The sequence below is a fragment of the Ochotona princeps genome, unplaced genomic scaffold (assembly GCF_030435755.1).
Source record: "Ochotona princeps isolate mOchPri1 unplaced genomic scaffold, mOchPri1.hap1 HAP1_SCAFFOLD_2119, whole genome shotgun sequence".
In the NCBI taxonomy this organism is placed as follows: Eukaryota; Metazoa; Chordata; class Mammalia; order Lagomorpha; family Ochotonidae; genus Ochotona; species Ochotona princeps.
Window position 1 is genome coordinate 25636 of NW_026700645.1, and position 19365 is coordinate 45000.

Genomic DNA, 19365 nt, shown 5'->3' on the forward strand with positions numbered 1-19365 from the left:
ACGGTTCGCAATTGCGTGTGCTGTGCGTCTGAGCATCAGCCCAGGGTGTTTGTTGTCGCAGTATCCGTTTGCTCTGTATGTCATTCCGTCTTCCTAATCTTCCTAATATCTTTTTCTCCCTCTGGGCATCCTTCTTCAGCGCCCTTCTCACCTTCATCCTATTTCCCTTTTCCCTCTGCAACCGGTACCATCATTTTCAGAATGAGGAAGCGCGTAGATCCGCGTGTGAAAACTCTAGTAGAGCACTGCGTGCTATTGCACCAGCGTGCTTTTCTTGTTATTATAGGCGACCGCGGTGCCGAGCAGGTTGTCAATCTTCACTACCTGCTCCAGCAGCTGAACGTTGGGTCTTACCTAGGCAAAAACAGCAGTAGTAGGAGCCCCGACAGCGGGGAAAAAGGGCCGCTGTTCAGTATTATGGTGTTACAGAAGGACCTGGGGTTTAGTTCGCACCGCAAGAAGCGCAACAAGCAACTGAAAAAGAAGATGCAGAGGGGCCTGTACGACCCTTGCAGAGACGATCCCTTTGAGTTGTTTCTCTCGTCAACAGAAATTCGTTATTGTTATTACAAGGAGACACACGCCATATTGGGTAGTACGTACACCATGCTTGTGTTGCAAGATTTCGAGGCTCTCACTCCGAATATTTTATGTCGCACCATTGAAACAGTTCAAGGAGGTGGTCTCGTATGTCTGTTGCTGCGGTCGTTTTCTTCGTTGCAGCAGCTCTACGGCTTGTGTATGGATTTTCATGCGCGCCTTCGCTCTTCTGCCAGGAGGTGGAGGAGAGTCAGCAGGAGCAACAGCAGTAGGAAAGAAAATGGAGCTTCAGGGAAAGGAGGATTTGAAATTATACACAGACAGCTCAACAGCAGTTATTGCGGCAGCTACACGAGATACAACCACGTTTCAATGAGCGATTTTTTTTGTCGCTGACCCGCTGTAGAAACTGTTTAATGGTTGACGATGAACTTAATGTGTTACGTTGACATCGTTTGCCTCGAATTTGTTGCCATTACATCAGCATGCAGTTGCTGCTGCTCGGGCAGCATTAGCAACTGCGGGGGCAACGGACGGTGCAGCAGTAGCAGCTGCAGCCGCAGCTTCTGCTGCATACGAAGCGACATTAGAGATAGCGGGAAATCAAGGGGACTCAAAAGAGAGTAAGTCTTCAAATATAAGGAAAGAAAGAGAAATATTACTACGACGTCAGCAGCAGATATTAGCAGATAATGAAAAGCAGCGAGCACAACTTCGAGAACTGCAACAACAATTTAAAGGAATACCGCCAGTGGGACCTCTTGTAGAGCTTTGTGTTACTTCTGACCAAGCGAAGGCTGTTTTGGCATTTCTCGACTGCCTTGCGAGTGCATCATCGACTTCGTATAATACAGCTACTGCAGCAGCCGTGACGTCATCGTCAGCAGGTGGTAGTGGCGTAGTCGGTAGTAGCGAAGAAGAACTTGCGGGAGGTGCATTAGGAGGCGTGAAAGAACATGACAGCGGGGGAAAGGGGGAGTGGAGAGCCTCAGCAGCAGCAACAGCAGCACGAAGAAGAAACTTTGGATATGAAACCTTTGCTGTGACCGCAGCAAGAGGTAGAGGCAAAAGCGCTGCTCTCGGTCTTGCTGTAGCTGCTGCTATTGCTTATGATTATGCAAATATATTTGTCTGCGCACCCGGCGCAGAAAATGTCAAGACTCTTTTTGAATTTGTCGTGAAGGTGAGTCGAAGGTATCCTCGAAGTGGCCCGTACACCAGTAAAAGGTATTAGTTCACTAAGGAGGATAACAGGAAGAACAAAGCAGCACGTAATAAGAGTAGCGACTATTTATTGCTATCAAAGAAGTCTATAGAAGCAGTTGCAGCACAGTGAGCAGCGAAGGAGATATATGCAACACAATGAGCAGCAGGAGAAAGGCATGACATTAAAAGCAGCAGCAGCAGTAGATAGCTGACGGAAGTCCTGTGGAGGGCAGAGAGCACGCGGCAACAGCAAAATGATTCCTAAAGAAGCGGAAGCAGGAGTGTGGCTGCAACTTGTAGACAGCCACATAGAAAATGAAATAACGGCAGAATTAGGGCTGCAGGAGAAAGGAGAAAGTGAAACAGCAGGAGAGATTGTAAGACAAACTCATGGTAGAAGAGTGCTCTCACAATAGTTAGGAGTTGTCGTAACTAGCAACTACAACGAAAGTAGCGACAGCAGCAGCAGTGCTAGCGGCAGCGGCCACAGCAGCAACAGCAACAGCGGCAGCAGTAGGCACAACGGCAGCAGCGACAGCGCGACAAACGTAGCTACAATAGCAGCGACCGCAACAACAGGGACAACTCTAGCAACAACACGAGTAGTCCACAGGGACAGCAGTAACAGCCTCAGCAGCAGCCGCAGCAGCAGCGTGAATAGCTGCAGTTTTTAGCGGGAGCACAATGGTACTGAGAGGCGGCCACGAATGATCTCCTCTGCGTATGTGTTATATGTGAACGCAGGTGCATATGCGTGTGTATGTGTGTGTGTGTTTGTGTGTGTGAGTCTGCAGTTGTGTTCGGCGGTTGTCTTGAATGACTGAGGAACACAGTTCTGGTGTTTTGCTGGTGTCGCTGCTTCTGCAAGTGCTGGGGCAACGTCGAGATTTGCGAATTGTCCTGAATGTGTTTTCCTCTCTCTAGAGTCACGCTCAAAAAGTCTAATTGGTACTATTGCTGCAATTGTAAAAGTCCCATTACTACTGTTGCAGCACATACAGACAGTTTCATTACTACTGTTGCAGCAGATGCACAAACTCGAACTAGTAGTTCTACAGAAATGGAGAAGGTCTGAATAGTACTGAGCAGCAAATGGAGGTGCTTTTTCTGCAGTTGAATCTGTTGTGCATGTAGAAGGGATGCGAGAGAGAGCGATGGGGGAGAGGTGGTGAAAATGAAACACTGCACGCAACCCCTTCTTCTCTTTCTTCCAAAGATGTTGCTGCTGAGTGTGAGTCATATTACGTGTGTTTCAAGGCAGACAAAACCATATACATATATATATATATATCAATATATATATATATATATACATCAATATCTATGTATATGTATTAGTGTTTATATTATTTTATATGTCAATATATATACATCATTATATATATATATATATCGATATCGACATACAGATATCAATACATATATATCGATGTATATATATGTATATATCACGTACTACTGTCTAATTAGATAGAGAAGCTGTTGGAGATGTAGACTAGCTTTAGAAAACACCTACGATTGCTGCTGTGTTGTTCTGATTGTATGCAGAAACATCAGCGCACCGATTGTTGGTGAAAACACACTTCACACTCAGTCATATCTTTGGCTCCGCAGCAGCTGCTCTTGCTGTAATACCTGCATAGCGACACCATTACTGCTGTTATTGCTGCTTTACAGCTATTGGTACTTATATAACCCATACCAATACTGTCTTGCTCCCCCTTACTAATGAAGTGGTGGCCTGCTTCCCTTGTATGTGTGTGTGCTTCACGATGTTGCCAAGAATGTAGGGGCATTCGGTTTCTTGATATAACTCTGTTATAATCGGATCTCGTACTGTTGGGATTGATATGGCGGTGGCAATTGTCAGCGGTCACAGCTGCAGTTCTTTTGGAATGGTGTGTGTGTATGTGTATGTATGTATATATGTGTGTGTACGTGTATGTAAGTATGCACGTATGTATGCATGTAGGTATGTATGTGTGTATGTACGTATGTGTGTGTGTGTGTATGTATACGTGTACGTGTATGTGTGAATATACGTGTGTGAACGTGTATGGTACCGGGGCCGTCGCTGCTGTTGATACTACTGCTGTTCCTGCGCTGGGTGCCGTTGCTGTGACTGGTTGTTTACGTTAAGGCTATCCACGGTGCTTTATCTCGTCTTGCGGTTAGTATAATTTCTCTCGGTGGTGTTGGAGGTGCTACTGGTGCTCTGACCGCCTTTGTTGTCACTGCTGCTCTTACTATGTATGCTGGTGCGTATGTGAGGGCGCGTCTTGTGTTGCTGTAGGGTCTCGTGGTATTGGGACTAAAAGAGCACGTGGATTTTACTGTGAAGAGGGAGGACGCGGCAGCGGCTGCGGCTGCTGCAGCCACGGCATCGTACAGTAGTGGCATGCAGAGCAGCACCAGTAGTAGTAGTCACGGCAGCGCTCATGACAAATGGGGAAGCGAGCAGCAGTTGTTACCAGGAAGAGCGGTGGCGACAGGAGGCAATGACGGTATCAGGGGAAGCGGAAAACGAAAGTACATGGGAGGGTCGTCTGGTGGTGAACAGCAACACGAAGGGGGAGGACTGGGGCGATTCGTTGTCGGTCTGGAAGTCCGAAGAAGAAATGCACAACATAAACAAATTATTTCCTTCTTGCCAGCCGCTGCTTCTACTACTGCAGTGGGGGGACAGAAAGACGTGGGAGCTACTGCCTTGCATAATGCTGACCTGCTCGTGATTGACGAAGCTGCATCTATCCCCATTCCGTCTGTCAAACGTCTCTTCGGTAAGGCGTGTGCAGCACGTCAAACACACACCCACATCTCACGTATAAATACGCGCGTGGATATTCAAACACCCACATACCCACACATACACATGCTAACATGCATACACCGCCTTCACGCATCTCTCGGTATATGTGTACATGGCTGCCTGGTATCAGTGCTTTCTATTCTTGCCCCCAGTCACATGAAGAAATATATTCCCACATACACACACACACACCAGCGCGCATACACGCTTGCACACGAGCGCACACACACACACACAGACACACAGACCCACCCACGCCTATGCACGCATACACATACATGAGTCTACGCACACCCCCACCAACAGACACGTGTACATAGGTAGGGTGTCACCGACCATATACTACCTGCGAGTATATTTCTTCCACTGCTTCAACACACACACACACATGCACACTCAAGGCACAAACTTGACAGTATCAAACAGCGAGAGCCCTGTTGCGCGGTTGCCGCATGAAGGGAGGTACAGAGACACGGGAATATATTTCTTCGTGTGACTGGGGTGTGCGTGTGTGTGTGTGTGTGTGTCGAAGCAGTGGAAGAAATATACTTGCAGGTAGTATATGGTCGGTGACACCCTATCTATGTACACATGTCTGTTGGTGGGGGTGTGGGTAGACTCATGTATGTGTATGCGAGCGTGCGTGTGGGTCTGTGTGTGTGTGCTCGTGTGCAAGTGTGTATGCGCGCTGGGGTGTGTGTGTGTGTGTCTGTGTGTCTGTGTCTGTGTGTGCGGATGAGCGTGTAAGTGTGTGTCGGTCTGTCTCTGCGGTAATTTGGGCAGATGGGGTGTCCGCGCGGTCTGAGGATGTAGGCGTACAAGCACGCATGCACAAGAGTGGTATGTGTGAATGCAAGAAGCCTGCGTGCGCGCGCGTGTGACATGGTCTATGTGTACGAACACTGAAAGAGAAGTAGAACGACAACATAAGAAGTCAAGTGCGTTGCGTGCTGGGGGCGCATCTGCGGGCGTTTCCCGTGTATGTGTGCGCCTGTAAACACCGTTTGAGTGCACATACGTATGCGTATGTGTACGAACTTGTATACGCGTTTGTGTCACTGTGTACGTATCTTTGTGTATAGGTGTGTTGTTGGTTGTGTGTGCGACCTTATGTGAGTGCGTGACTCTGTGTGTGTGTGTGTGTGCGAGAGAGAGAGAGAGAACACATGTGTGTGGATGTTTGTGTTTGTGACTGACTTCAAGTGTTTGTGTGTACCTGTCTGTTGTACATGCGCTACAGCGCTGCACTCACTGTCCATGTCCACTACCACTATTTCGTCCATATACCACTTGTATCTTCGACCCACTACTCAGCCTCACACTACCACATTTACAAGCAGATATTGTGTGCATATATATCTATATACCTACATATATATAATGAACGAGAAGCTGTATTCGATCATAAATAGCGGCTAGGTGTCGTTCATTTGTGAAAGTGAATAGAGTACTCTTCCCTTTTTGAATACATGCACACACACATATCTGATACTCGGAGCGCACCCCTATACACACATACATATGGATATAGTGGTACATATACATGTACGGATGTATATTGAGTACTTTCTGAGTGCACTATTGAATACACGCTTTTATAGATAATGTCATATATATACATATATCGATGTAGATCGAGTATTCTCTGTCGTTTAGATACATAGGGGTCCGCGCATGCGGGCGTAGTGTACATTGTGTGATGGAGATCACTTTCGGTATCAAGTCTACGGAGACGTAAAGCGTTTTCATCTCTCCTGTCTCCTATCAGGCCCATACGTAGTCCTCTTCTCTTCCACCGTAAATGGCTATGAAGGCACTGGACGCGCATTATCGTTGAAGCTCATACAAGACCTCAAGCAGAATCGCTTTGCTTTGCAACAGAGGGGAACTGCAGGCAGTTTCCGATGTCTAAAGGAGGTATCACTCCTCACTCCTATTCGCTATGCCTTTGGTGATGGAGTCGAAGCCTGGCTGCATGACCTTCTCTGTTTAGACGCCACGCAACCTGCGAAACTTAGTCAGGTATGTTGTCTCTCTTGTAGTAGAGGATGTGTATGTGTGTGTGTGTCTGTGCATGCGGGTGTGTGGGTGTGTGTATGCGTGTGTGTGTGTGTGTGTGTGTGTGTACGCGTGTGTGTGGGTGTGCGTGTATGCGTGTGTTTGTGTGTGCGTGTATGCGTGTGTTTGTGTGTGCGTGTATGCGTGTGTTTGTGTGTGCGTGTATGCGTGTGTGTGTGTGTGTGTGTGTGCGTGTATGCGTGTGTGTGTGTGTGTATGTGTGTACGCGTGTGTGTGGGTGTGCGTGTATGCGTGTGTGTGTGTGCGCGCGCCTTGGGCGATGGGACGGAGGACTGGCTGCATGACTTCCTCTATTTAAATGAACGGAGCCCCCTACGTACACATGTACATACGTCTCTTGCATTGAAGACTGGGTGGGGTATGTGTATGTGCATGCCTCCGGCAATGCAGCCTGTTATACTTAGGCAGGTGTATGTCTCTCTTGTACTGGAGAATGATATGTTTGTGTGCATGCCTGTGTTGATGGAGGCTAGTCTGCCTAGGCGTATATATGTCGCTGTAGTGAAGATGATTGTGTGTCTGCGCGTGCCTCTGACGATGGAGCGGACTATACTTAGGCAGGTGTATTTCTCTCTTGTATTGGAGAATGGTATGGATCTGTCTGCATTGTGTGTGCATGTGTCTGGCACTGGAGCTTGCTGTAGTCAGTTAGGTATATATGTCTCTCTTGTTGTGAGGGAGATTACGTGTGCGTGGCTATGAGCGTGATAGTGTTGCTAGTACGTGGTGGTCACTGTCTTCAATATTCAATGTGAATGAGAAAGGGGGTGTTGCTAGTAGTAGATAGTGTCTCTGCTACGTTGTAGGGGTAACGATCTGCCGATTTTTTCTTGATAACGGGTGCGTCACGTTCAACGTCGTCATATTAGAAGTGTGTCAGCGTCCTCTTCATGCCAGCCCTTACCCCTTGCGTCATGGGAGTGTTACTACTGCTGCTGCATGATGGTAGTAGTGGTGGTGGTCGTCGTCGTCGTGGTGGTCGTTCTCGGTACTGGCTGGCGGCACACTGCTGCTTGTGTTGCTGATGGTGATGGTGGTGGTGATGGATGTGGTGATGGTGATGGTGGTGGTGATGGATGTGGTGATGGTGATGGTGGTGGTGATGGATGTGGTGATGGTGATGGTTGGGGGGGTGATGGTGATGGTTGGGGTGGTGGTGGTGATAATTGTGTTGCTGATGCTGATGGATGTGTTGCTGATGGTGATGGTGGTGGTGATAGTGATGGTGGGGATGGTGGTGGTGATAGTGATGGTGGGGATGATGGTGGTGGTGATGATGGCGATGGTGATGGTGGTGGTTGTGTTGATGGTGGTGATGGTGGTGGTGATGGTGATGGTGGTGGTGATGGTTGTGGTGGTGGTGATGGTGGTGATGGTTGTGGTGGTGGTGATGGTGATGGTGATGGTGGTGTTGATGGTGATGGTTGTGTTGCTGAAGGTGATGGTTGTGGTGATGGTTGTGTTGCTGAAGGTGATGATTGTGTTGCTGATTGTGATGGTTGTGTTGCTGATGGTGATGATTGTGTTGCTGATGGTGATGGTTGTGTTGCTGATGGTGATGGTGGTGGTGATGGTTGTGGTGGTGGTGGTGGAGGAGACGTATGACGTTGCTCTGTTGAAGTGTCCTTGTCACTCCTAACGGCTGTTCTTCCTTCTACGCGGCTATGTTAACTCCCCTTTACATCTCAGACTTGAGTTTTCCTTCACACTTCATAATGCTGCTCTTTTATGTATGTGACTAAGATGATTCACATTTACACTCCCACACCTGAGTACTTCTGTACACTCCCTCGTGCCGTTCTTTTGTGTATATGACTATGGTTATTTACTTTCACACTCCCTTACACACTTGTTCGTTTCTGTGACTTGTTCATACTCCCTTTCACTCGCCCTTCTGCGGTACCGTACAGTGTCAGGTAAAAGGTATGCTAGAGGCTTAGTGGTTTGTCACCACCAGTGAACTCATTTTGTCTGTGTATATTAGCGGCTAAATGTCAATCAAACATGAGAATTTTAGGTTTCCCAAGAAATCTATCTGGAAGAAAATTTGTGTTTCTGATGCCCGCTTTATTTGCAGGTTTTGGTAAGACAAAACGGAAATGTGCTACAATATAATAAGTATCTCACTGTTTAAATCTATAACACTCTCTCTCGTATGGGAGAAGCCCTGGGGTTCCTTCTTCACACCCCGTATATATATGCCCTACTCATACACCATTTTGCTGCATAAGGGATACAACGACTACGTTGTATCCCTTATATAGTTCCCTTCCGTGCTTTTCGTTTGTATCTGTGATGTTGTTGCGTTCTCGTTTTAACACTCCGTTACGCTGCTGTTTCATGTGCATGACTATCTTACGCGCTGCTCTCTCTTCTATGTGTGTGACTGTGTTGTATCTCTTCTAAAGTTTCCCAGGCTGCTCTGTCATATATACATGACTCTGTTGCGTTTCCTCTTTCAAATTTTCTTACGCTGTTCTTTCTCATGTATAATTCTCCTATGCAGCCCATTCATGTGTGGGTCACTCTGTTGAGAAAACGCCTTCACATCCTTTGACGCTGCTCATTCTTGTGTATAAATCTACACATAAAAACTCCCTGATGCTGTTTTGTATTCATATGTGACATTGTCTTTTTTCCCATAAACCACTTGCTTGCGTTGCTCGTGTTTGTATATGACTCTGTTGAATTTCTTCTGTAAGTACAGTTTCTTCTGCTGCCCTTCTTTCGTGCGTGCGCAGGCGGCGTTACCACCTGCCTCGCGTTGCAGCTTATATTTAGTAGACAGAGACGCTTTATTTTCGTATCACGCAGCGGCGGAGAACTTTTTGCATGCGCTGCTGTCGCTATTCGTCTCTTCCCACTACAAAAACTCCCCTAATGACTTGCTGCTCCTCGCGGATGCCCCTGCTCACCTTCTCTTCGTCCTCTTACCACCCATTCACGACGCCTCTGTCCTCCCGGATATATATTGTGCTATACAGGTAAGCGACTTCGAAAGAAAGAAAGCCTCATAGACATTGTAAGGGCCCGTGCTTGTGAGCGTATACACATACATTCCCACCAACTTCTCTCTTTCTCTCTCTCTTTAGTAGATGATACTAATACACAAAATCAAAGAGGCTGATAGACATCGTTTACCCGCGTCTCTAAGAACACATATACAAATACATATATGTGTGTGTGAATATACGTGTTTTATGTATATATATGTGTGTTTCTTATATATATATAGTGTGTTTTGTATATACAGATATATTTCTTTCTATCTCCGCGTTGTGCATACAAGTGAAAGAATCAAAAGAGATTGTTGGACATTGTATGCCTCCCGCCCGTGTGGTGAACACACAAACAGTTACACGACCACCCTCGCGCTCGCGGCTCTGTCTCTGTGTCGTCGCTGTGTCTAACTGTTTCTCTCTCTTCTTGTCTCTCTCCCTCTCTCTCTCCGAGACACTTTGTTGTTGTAGATCTCTTTGATCGGCGAGCATCCATTCACAACACAAGAAGCATGTTGCCACGGGGTATCTATCGTGCAGTTCAAGGAAGTGTGTCTCTGTGAGCATGAACACAAGAGCTGTGCGACGCGGTATCTAGACAAAGTCTGCTAGTGTAGTTCTACTTGAGCGTACTTGCACATTTACAAATCTTCTTCGTTACATGCACGTGTGACGTATGCTTATACTTAGATTTCCACTTTAACATCATACATGCAAAAACAGATGTGTCTACTAGCATATGGTGGCACACACACACGCACACACACCACACGTATGGATGCAGATGTGTGAGCCTACCCACCCACATACACGCACATGGAATAGGCATACACATGTCTACCCACGTACATATATACATATACATATACGTATATATATATATACATACATACATATGTACATATATATGCACATAGTGAGGGAGGGAGAGCGAGAGAGGAAACTATTTGCGGTGGTTCTGGCACCTTCAGTAAACATTTGTGTGCACATGTCTGAATGTTCGAATTCGTGAGGTTGTTGAAGAGGCACCGACATATGCGCTGTCACAATAGAAGGTATACATACCTGTATACATACATACATACATACTTATATATGTATATATGCATACGTGTACGTATATTCGTACATATGCATATGCATAGAGAGGGAGAAAGAGATCTGTGTGTACCGAGTCGGGCACTCTACCACTACTACCACTACTACCAGTTGTGTTTGTGAAGGTGTGTGATTTTGTGAGTTTGTTGAAGTAGCACTGACACTTGTGCAGTCACCGTGTGTGACAATACACAATGTGACAATAACGCTTTCTTTCGAAGGCGTGAGTATCTCTCTCTTTTCTGGGGGCCGCACACACCCATGCGCATGCAGAAGGTGTGTGTGGTCTCGCATATGACAGGGTCAGATGGGCTCGCAGCAACTGTCTCTTTCGACAGTTGTACCTGCTTCTGTATGTATGTACATGTAAGTATATATGTACACATGTACAAACGTACAAATGCGTGTAAAGGTAGTATGATTTTCACTGACTGCAGGCAACTAGTAGGCGAGAGAAGTATACTAGGGAATAAACGACTCAGAGACTCTGTCAATCACGTGCTTGTGTGTCTGTGTTTACGAGCACATTTCACATGTGTAAGACGAGCTTTCAACGTATATTCCTAATCTCATATAGAGTTGCGAATTTAGCTACACATACATATATATAAATAATATGTACATATATTTATGAATAATAGATATATATATACATGTATATTTATATATGTATGTTTGTGAAAGGTTCTTTATGTCCGTGATGGTTCTCGTGATATTACGAGGTAATACGCTTGGATCCGAGAAGCTCCTTGTGTATATCGAATTTCACACGAAGCTGCATGGTGATCCACACGTATATGAGAGAAAGCTTACAGCTTCTCTATTGAGAAGTCATGAGACGATCTGCATATATATATATATATATTTATATATATATATATATACAGGACCGAAACCCGTGCGTCTCGTAATATGAGCTTGCCAGACGATTTATTTCTCACGTCTTAACGCATGGTCATCCACGTACATGTGAATTACTACATCTTTCATCATGAGGGTGCAAAGCGTATCATATATATATATATATATATTTGTATACATGCATATATATATATATACATATGTGTGTATATGTACACATATATATATATATATATTCTCGATATATGTATATGTGTATATGAACATATATATATATATATATGTGCATATGTGTTTATATATATATATATGATCTATGTGCAACTTTTCGTTCTATGTATCATATATCAAGTTGTAAAAGTTTCCTCCCCCCAACCCCCCCCCCTTCCCGACTCCTTCCCTCATGGCGAGTTACACCCACAATTCATATCTCCTTATATCTCAACTACAATTGCATGAAGGTTAACACGCATATGAGAGGTACAAGTGCAGGTATGAGGCCACTACGGACTACGGTGCATGTGCTGCTGCACGCGCCTCTGTGCACGTGTGTCACAGCGGTTGTGTCTAGCAGAGAATTGAGGTGCGCCTTACTGTCTGGTAGTACACATACTCACGGAAATATGTGTGATAATAGCGTTGTATGTTCCCGCAAGTATGTATGATAAGAGCGTTGTATGTTCGCGCAAGTATGTGTGGTAAGAGCGTTGTATGTTCGCGCAAGTATGTGTGGTGAGGGCGTTGTATGTTCACGCAAGTATGTGTGATAAGAGCGTTGTTTCCTGCACCATATGGGTAGCACGCTCTACTGTCAACAAATGTACTCATACTTGACCCTATATCTTCCTATCAAATCACATACATGGGTATATATACATATTTGGTTGTCTTCGGGGAATACCTCCCACTTGCTATCACATACATGAATATATATACGTATGTGGCCGTCTTCGAGGCAGACCTCCCACTTCCTATCAAATCACATACATGCGTATGTATATACATATGTGGCTGTCTTTGAGGGAGACCTCCCACTACCTATACAATATATAGATATATCCGTATGTACATATATATAGCACGTATATACACTTGCATAATTCTGCATGGACATATATCATATATTGTGCCAGGCAAGTCACTGGGGACACTAGCGCCTGTACTGTCGTGGGTTCCCAGCACTTGTGTGGATACTTGTGTATGTATGTGTGTTTGTGTAGATATATGTGAATGTATGCGGATGGCTTGCTCATATGACTTGGCCAGAGTCTTTGCCACGGGGAGGTTGCTGCAGAACACGTAATAATGTAGTAGGTGTTTCACTATGGTATATAGCATCCACTGGTATTTTGTGCATACGTATGTATGTATATGTGCGCTCTGGAGCTCATTAATATTAATATATATACACTTATAAACTTGTGTAGTCGTATATATATATGTGTTCTTTGTTATTAGTATACACATATAAGTTTGTATGTATATATGTACCTCTGCGTAGACTCTCAATCAGGGTGAGTAAGAGTCGTCGAGTTGCAGAGTGATGAAGACAGAAACCTACTTACCGTTATGCATAGCACTGCGCTGCGTCTCTTGCGTGTGTAAGCGTGTGTGTGTTTGTATATATGTATGTACATCATATGTATGCATGCATACGCGTATATGTATATAAATGTATATGCACATGTGTAGCTTGGTTTTATGGCGACATAATGCCAAGTGCACGTAGCTGGAGAACACCAGCGGTGGTTTGAAGAATGTTACTCGTTGTTTCCTGTGTGCGAGTACGTAAAAATACATCTACACGCATGAGTGTGTGAGAAATTCTTCGTGGAGCGCCGTTGCTGTATATAGGTCGCTATAGAGGGAGCGCTGTCGAAGCAGGCAATTCGGCAGGCCCTGGGACGTGGCCTGCGACCCTCTGGAGATTTGTTGCCGTGGACCCTCTCGCAACATTTTGTTGACGAAGACTTCGGCTGCCTCACTGGTGTAAGAAACTCCCGTCATGCAGCGACGCGAAGGGAGCAACAGAAGAAGAAGCAGCAGCAGCACACGCAGAAGCGATAGCAGCTTGCAGTAGCAGCACTGCACGCAGTACTACTACTATTATATAGCAGCAGCAGCAGCACATGCGAAACCGACAGCAGCTTACGGTAGCAGCCCTAGCAGCACTACTACTACTACTACGCAGCAGTAGCAGCACACGCAGAAGCGATAGCAGCTTGCAGTAGCAACACAACACGCACCTCAACAACAACAACAAGTTTTACAACTACTGAGCAGCTGCAGAGGGTAGTAGCAGTACATGACGTAGTACGCAGGACGCCTTCTCTATACTCGTAGTCACGGCGAGGGGTAGCGGGGGGGGGGTGCACTAAGTGCAGCACTAGTGTGTGCTGCAGCGGTAGAAGCAGCAGTGTACTGCTACAACAGAAGCAATAGCATTCGCAGGAGCAGTAGTAGCAGCAATTTGTGCTGGAGCAGGGCAATGTGCCATAGCACATACACAGGATGTCTATGTAAATATAGATATGCACTTGTTTTCCTGTACTCATGATGTAACTGTACTCATACGCTGTAAATATATGTATGTAGGTGTGTAGACTTCGTAAACAGGGTGCTGTATGCCATATACGTATTTATACATGAGGCTATACGTATATGGCTGCTGTAGCAGCAGCGGAAGTAGTAACAGCAGTGGACAAGAGTAGCAGGCGTTGCATGCGGTAGCAAAGGGATGGCGGACGTTGCAGAGGGCTTCCTGCAGCTTCCTTCACTAATTGAGGCCACTCTACTGAAGCAGGAGCAACAGCAGGGTCGAGCAACACACATTATTGCCACATATACACACATGCATTCATAGATACATATATACATAGGTACATACATTGAAAAACACACAGAGGTACTTACAAACGTAGATACAGACATACACATATATCTATATATATATAGAGAGAGAGACACATACATGCATGCACATAGGGGTGCATTCATACACCCACACACACAACAGCACATTTGTTTACGTACATAGAAGTGAATGTATACATACACAGTAGTGCATTCGTACACACACAGCACTGCATTTACACACACACACACACATACACACACCCACAGCAGTGTATGTATACACACTCACAGCAGTGCATATGTACAGACACACAGGAGTGCATCAAGAGCTGAATGAATACATGTATGTATACATACACTACGACTTGATATTCTTGTGTGTTTGCTTGCGAGTGGATACCGGGCACCTCATTGTGTACGTCACTCAGAACAATTGGTAGAGAGCTCATAAATGGCTTCTCTCCAGTGCTGCTCTCTCAGTACAATAGATGCATATATACAATCGTGAGTGCAATTGCAAGGACATCTCCACACATTTGGTATACGACGTCTTTCCCATTCACAGTATATACGTATACACCTTCATGAGTGGCTTCTTCCTTCAGTTCAGCGCCTACTCTTCCCAGCCAAATGCATTACTGTTGTGTGTGTTTTCATGTGTGTATATGTATGTTTTTGATATGGGATGCTTCTTGTTCGTGGTTCCACTGGTATGGTCGCCCTCAAAACGTTTAGATTTAATAACCGTGTCTATTCACGATATATGTGTACACCAGGGTAAGAGGTCTCTCGTCTTTACTTTATTTCCTGCTCTTTCCATCCACGTGCATTACTGTTGTTTGTGTTTCCATGTGTGTATATGTATGTGCTTGATATGGGATGCTTGTTCCTGGTAGTTCCACTCCACATTGGTAGAGTCTTGTACCCATACACTTTGAATGTTTCCAATATACATACGAATATCTTCATGGGGGAAGACTCTTTTCTTACTTGGTGTTTTTCCCATACCTGTGCTTTACTGCCTTCGTTATTCATGCACACGTCTATGCATATATTACAGGGTGATTGTGAGTGGTGGTGGCGGTTTCTCTACAGGCGCGCATAGTTCGAATCGCTTGTCACCCGTCTTTACAACGTTTGGGGTACGGCAGCGCGGCTCTGCAGCAACTGATTGAATACTTCGAAGGGAGGAATGTGACTATTACAGACCTTCTTACTAACAACCTGCTCGCATGTACTGCCGGTAGTGCGTCAGGTGGTGCTGCTGCGGCTGCTGCGACTGCTGCTGCTGGTGGTAAAGACGGCGTTTCTGCTGTCGCTGCTCTCTCTGTAGCAGCAGCGCCAGAATCTGACGAGGATGATGCGGAGAGTAGTGAGGGCCACGTGGACGATGGGGAGGAGGGCGCAGGAGGAGCGCTAGAAGAGGAGAAGGGCGAAGAGGAGGAAGACAAGGCAACAGGTGAGCATTCTAGTAAACACGGCGAAAACAACAGCAGCAGCAGTAGCATTTCTAGTGATGTGTTGCCTACTACTACTACTGGTAGTACCACTACTACTACTGCTGCTAGTATTACTACTACTAGTGGCTCTACTGCTCCCAACTGTTCAACTCATGCAGCTAAGAGCGCTCGTGAACAGTGCGCTCTATCGAATAAACAGGTAAAATATATCAGAGAGAGTCTCGGAAGGAGATCATCGGTAGTATTAGCGCATGCTGATAACCACAAGCAAAACCAGAAAAAAAAGCTCAGTATCACAGAGACCGAAAGTGACAGAGTTCCTTCTGCTTTTTCTTCCTCGAGTGCAACTTCTTTTTTTTTAGGTGGGAGGCGGCAAAGTGACAATGGTGTACTACAAAATGCCGGTGGAAAGAAGACGACTACTTCGTGTTCACATGCAGAAGACGTCTCGGCTGTCGCTGGCGGATTTGCGGACGCTTCTGCAACTGCCGCTGACGCTCCAACGAGTACTGCTGCTGTTGCTAATAATAATAATAATATTAATGATAAGTGTGAAGCCGCTGCTGATGATGATGGTGCTGTTGCCAAGAAGACGTTTGTAGCATCACTATCTCGCAAGGCTCTGCGTCAGAGAAATACACTGCCTCCCTTACTGTTGCCTTGCAGCAGTACCCCGCCTGCCTTCCTTATTCATTATATCGGAGTCGCCTTCGGCCTTACCTCTCAACTCTTTCGCTTCTGGAGTCGTAAATACTTCATACCCGTCTATTTACGTCATGTACCAACAGATGTAACTGGAGAACACAGTTGCATCATGCTGCGCCCCGTCACGTGCAGTGCTGCTGCCTCTGTGGCTCCTGCAAGCCAACCGCCGCACAGCGCGGATGCTCATTCAGTTATAGCGGTACGTACTCTATCGACAGATGGAAGAAGAATGTGTCATCTCTAGTCTCTACAAATAGGGGGAGTACACTATATAGACAATATATATACATATATGTAGGAGTGTGTTGTTTCTTAGAGAATATATATATATATATATATATATATATATATGGGAATGTTTCGTGTATATGTGTGTGAGTGTAGTAGATATTATGGACAAGAAGAAGTTCTGTCTACTGGTGAGTGTACTACGTCTCCTATAGACGAACTCGTATTGACTATTCGTATGAGTGAAGTCGGTATTACACACAAAAAGGAATGGTGTCTTTTTCATTGTGAGTGTGCTGCTGTGTAAAACATATATTCAAGACACGATATTGTGTCTTTATTTGCATGATATTGTGTCCTGAATGGTAAAATATTGTTCGTTGTTCGTATAATATTGTGTCTTTATATTTGTGTAGTATGGTGTCTCTATTTGTATAATACTGTGTCTTCATTTGTGAGTGCATTGTGTACTCAACACATTTACGAAGAAGCTGTGTTTTCTTCTTTAGTGTGACTGTGCTGTGTATTACAGACATCAGCATGAAAGAAATGTGTCTTCAATTGTCAGAGGACTGTGGGTCATTGCCTACACTCACGAAGAATTTGTGATGTCCCTTGTGAGTGTACGTTGTATTTTAATAAGAAGCATAATTCATTTTTATATGCGCAGCTGGTGTGGCTACTACTACTGCACAAGCAGGCGAAACTGCAGCTCCCCTCATTATTTATAACTGCCAGCCCTCCCGCCTCCCCCAGGGTACTCACATGTCTATTCTCTCCCCTCCTGCACTCCTCTTTCTCGTGCATCAATTGTCACTGCTGTCTCTCTGCCTTCTCATGCTTTCACTAGTGCTGCTTCTGCCAGTGCTGCTGTTTTGCTGCTGATACGGCTGCTGCTGCTGCTGCCACTGCTGCTGCTGCTGCCACTGCTGCTTGTCCTGATCGCTTTTGTCAGGTAGTAGTGGTGCGTCTTGTGAGGCTGCTTGTGATGGTGCTGCTGCAGTCTTTTGTGACGATGCTGCTGCTATTATCAGTACTGCTCCTGCTGCTTCTGCTGGTATCAATGCTGTTATTGACTGACACTGCAGGAAGGAGACGACGGTCTGTTAGGCAGAGAAGACGGAAGTTGGGTAGTGCCATTTTCTTTGGACTTTCGCGCCCGCTTTCTACAACTTTTGGCGGGCTGCTTTCGTTCATTGCCGTCATCACTCTCCCTCTGTCTCGTCAGCAGTGCTGCAGCAGTAGTATGGCGAAAGCGAGGTGGCATTAGCAGCCGCTACAGTCGTAGCAGCCCCGCTTCAACTCAGCCTCCAAAACCACATAATGATACAGCATCATCCTCAACGAAGGAAGAAGAAAATGCAACAGCACAGACATTTAAAAGAGACAATTATAACTCTGCTGGAATACTTCCTCCCATCACTCTAGACAACGTGAGAATGACTCTGTCAGTTATATGTAGATATACGTACATATGTATGTGTATATGTGTATGCGTACTAGAAGATAAAGATATAATAATACATCACAGGGCGACAGTACATCCATAGTGAAGGGGGATATAACATGCTGGATACATATAATACTCTCCAAATAATTATAATGTATATATATCTGTATATGTATATATCTATATGTATCTATGCACAAATGTCTTAGAAGATGTAGATGGAATCATACAGTACTGGTAGACAGTATAGGCAGAGTAGAACGGGTAAACACCCTGTTGAATCTGTTTAATGCGTGTACGAAATGGTCATATAGATATGTTTCAGAGCGGTGAAGACTGGGCAACTATCAATCGTGGAAATAGATGTGATATCTATATACTCTATATAAGGGTATATGTATAACGGTAATATATATATGTGCGTATATGTATAACGGGTGTATATATGTGCATATATGTATAATGGTAATATATATATATATGCATATATGTATAATGGTAATATATTTATGCAAAATGGATATATATATATATATGCATATATGCATTATGGTAATACATATATATTTATATATGTGCATATATGTATAATGGTAATATATATATATATATGAATATATGTATAATGGTTATATATGCATATATGCATTATGGTATTACATATATATATATGTATATATATATATGTGCATATATGTATAATGGTAATATATATATATATGCATATATGTGTAATGGTTATATATATATGGGCATATATGTATATTGGTAATATATATATATATATATGCATATATGCATTATGGCGATACATATATATATGCATATGCATATACGTATATATGTTGGTATGTATTAGAATGTGAAGATGGAGTAATACAGTACGGGTCGCCAGCACATGCAGAGTCGAAAGCTGTAGGAGGATGCATGAGACATGTGATGCGTGTAAAAGATGACGGAGGGGAGACCGGGCATGCCTACTTACGTTTCTTCGCAAGGCATCGCGCTCGCTGTTACTCAGTAGCAGCAGTAGTCGTAGTTTGATGTAGTGGCAAACGTTGCTGCTCCAGTTCC

At 44.8% G+C, this 19365-nt stretch overlaps 1 protein-coding gene across 1 annotated transcript in view; it reads left to right on the plus strand.

The window, feature by feature from the left end:
- Nucleotides 1–201: 201 nt before the first annotated feature.
- LOC131479334 (RNA cytidine acetyltransferase-like) overlaps nt 202–19365 on the plus strand; it is a gene marked incomplete at its 3' end in the record, with an annotated part of 26955 nt that continues 7791 nt past the window's right edge. Inside the window, 15 exon segments of the mRNA XM_058659856.1 lie at nt 202–373; nt 414–425; nt 428–789; nt 897–984; nt 1104–1408; nt 1514–1723; nt 4040–4169; nt 4317–4526; nt 6324–6577; nt 9376–9618; nt 13447–13581; nt 15544–15682; nt 15782–15907; nt 16271–16812; nt 17351–17464. Of these exon segments, the coding sequence (XP_058515839.1) occupies nt 202–373; nt 414–425; nt 428–789; nt 897–984; nt 1104–1408; nt 1514–1723; nt 4040–4169; nt 4317–4526; nt 6324–6577; nt 9376–9618; nt 13447–13581; nt 15544–15682; nt 15782–15907; nt 16271–16812; nt 17351–17464 (3042 nt within the window).